The sequence below is a fragment of the Austrofundulus limnaeus genome, unplaced genomic scaffold, assembly GCF_001266775.1.
Source record: "Austrofundulus limnaeus strain Quisiro unplaced genomic scaffold, Austrofundulus_limnaeus-1.0 Scaffold664, whole genome shotgun sequence".
Classification (NCBI taxonomy): domain Eukaryota; kingdom Metazoa; phylum Chordata; class Actinopteri; order Cyprinodontiformes; family Rivulidae; genus Austrofundulus; species Austrofundulus limnaeus.
Window position 1 is genome coordinate 239455 of NW_013953066.1, and position 1316 is coordinate 240770.

The following is a 1316-nucleotide window of genomic DNA, read 5'->3' on the forward strand; positions in this document are numbered from 1 at the left end:
TGGACCAGATTAAGACCAGTTTAGGACCAGATTAGAACCAGATCAGGACCAGAATTGGACCAGATTAAGACCAGTTTAGGACCAGATTAGAACCAGATCAGGACCAGAATAGGACCAGATTAAGACCAGATTAGGAGCAGATTTGTACCATTCTTACTGGATGAATCAGATTAAAGCATCAGCAGGTCTCCAGCTGCGTGAGCAGCTTCTGTAGCTACGTGCTGAGAGGAAGAGTCGGTCCATCAGAACAGGTTCAAAGAGGAGCTAAAGGAGCGGGTTCTGGACCCRGACCTTCGGTTCTTGTCAGTGGGGGTCAGTAGCAGACCAGTGACATCCTGGCTTCAGCTTTTCTGATGGTTCCCATGACCCCACTGTGGGTCAGGAAACGGRCAGCAGCCGAAGTTCGGCTGTGTGTTAATCAGCTGTTTAAGCTGATTTGGGCGGGGCTTAAGTCTGCTGGTGTTTTCCTGTGGGTCTGAAGCTGGAACCTTGAGGGACCACATTACGCAGCAGGAACTCCGGGGTCCTGGTTCTGAGACCAAATAGATCCTGGTCTCGCAGCAAGACTTGACTTTTCTAAACCTCCAAAATAAAAGCATGGAGGTTAAAGCTGATTGGCTGGCTGTTGGTTCATGATGTAAATATATTTGACTAAATAAAGATGACCGGATCAAACAGAACTCTGCCTGCTGCAGTCGGATTATTTAGTAGTTTACATGTTTCAGCCTCAGATTTCATTCTGCTGTGCTCTTATTCTGAAAGGTCTCAGTGTCTTTGTTCAACAAACGATAATAAATAATTGATGAGCTCTGAAGGCTGATTGGCTGATGGGAGGTTCCACAGAGACAGGTGGATCAGGGCTGGACCTGGAGCTCTGTCGGGGACACGTCAGTAGGTTTCCAGTGAATTGTCCCAAAATAAGTTCTGGACGTCCAGCATGGCGGCCAGGTCCAGGATGTGCTTCTGCAGGAGGCCGCTCTCCACCGTGTCCTGCTGCGGCAGCTCAGGGTACGACTCCGGGAAGCTCCGACACTCCTGCACACAGGAAGAACCAGAACCCCGAGTCCAACAGAACCACAACCAGCTGATCCTTTACTTCCTGTAGCAGCTAGCTTTGCTGCTACGCCAACATTAGCTTGTGTGTAAAACAGAAACATGTGCAGTTTAAGCTAACAACGTTAGCATCTCCTAAAAAGTCTTACCAGAACCAATCAGCATCAAGAACATCAGGTTTTAACAGCCCCGGGTCTGGGACTATCTATCCATCCATCCATCCATCCATCCATCCATCCATCCATCCATCCATCCATCCATCC

At 48.7% G+C, this 1316-nt stretch overlaps 1 protein-coding gene across 1 annotated transcript in view; it reads right to left on the reverse strand.

Annotated features, from left to right (window-relative positions):
* Positions 1 to 5: 5 nt before the first annotated feature.
* Positions 6 to 1316, reverse strand: part of scai (suppressor of cancer cell invasion) — a gene marked incomplete in the record, with an annotated part of 42437 nt that continues 41126 nt past the window's right edge. The window contains 1 exon segment of the mRNA XM_014027577.1: positions 6 to 1035. Within this exon segment, the coding sequence (XP_013883031.1) occupies positions 889 to 1035 (147 nt within the window).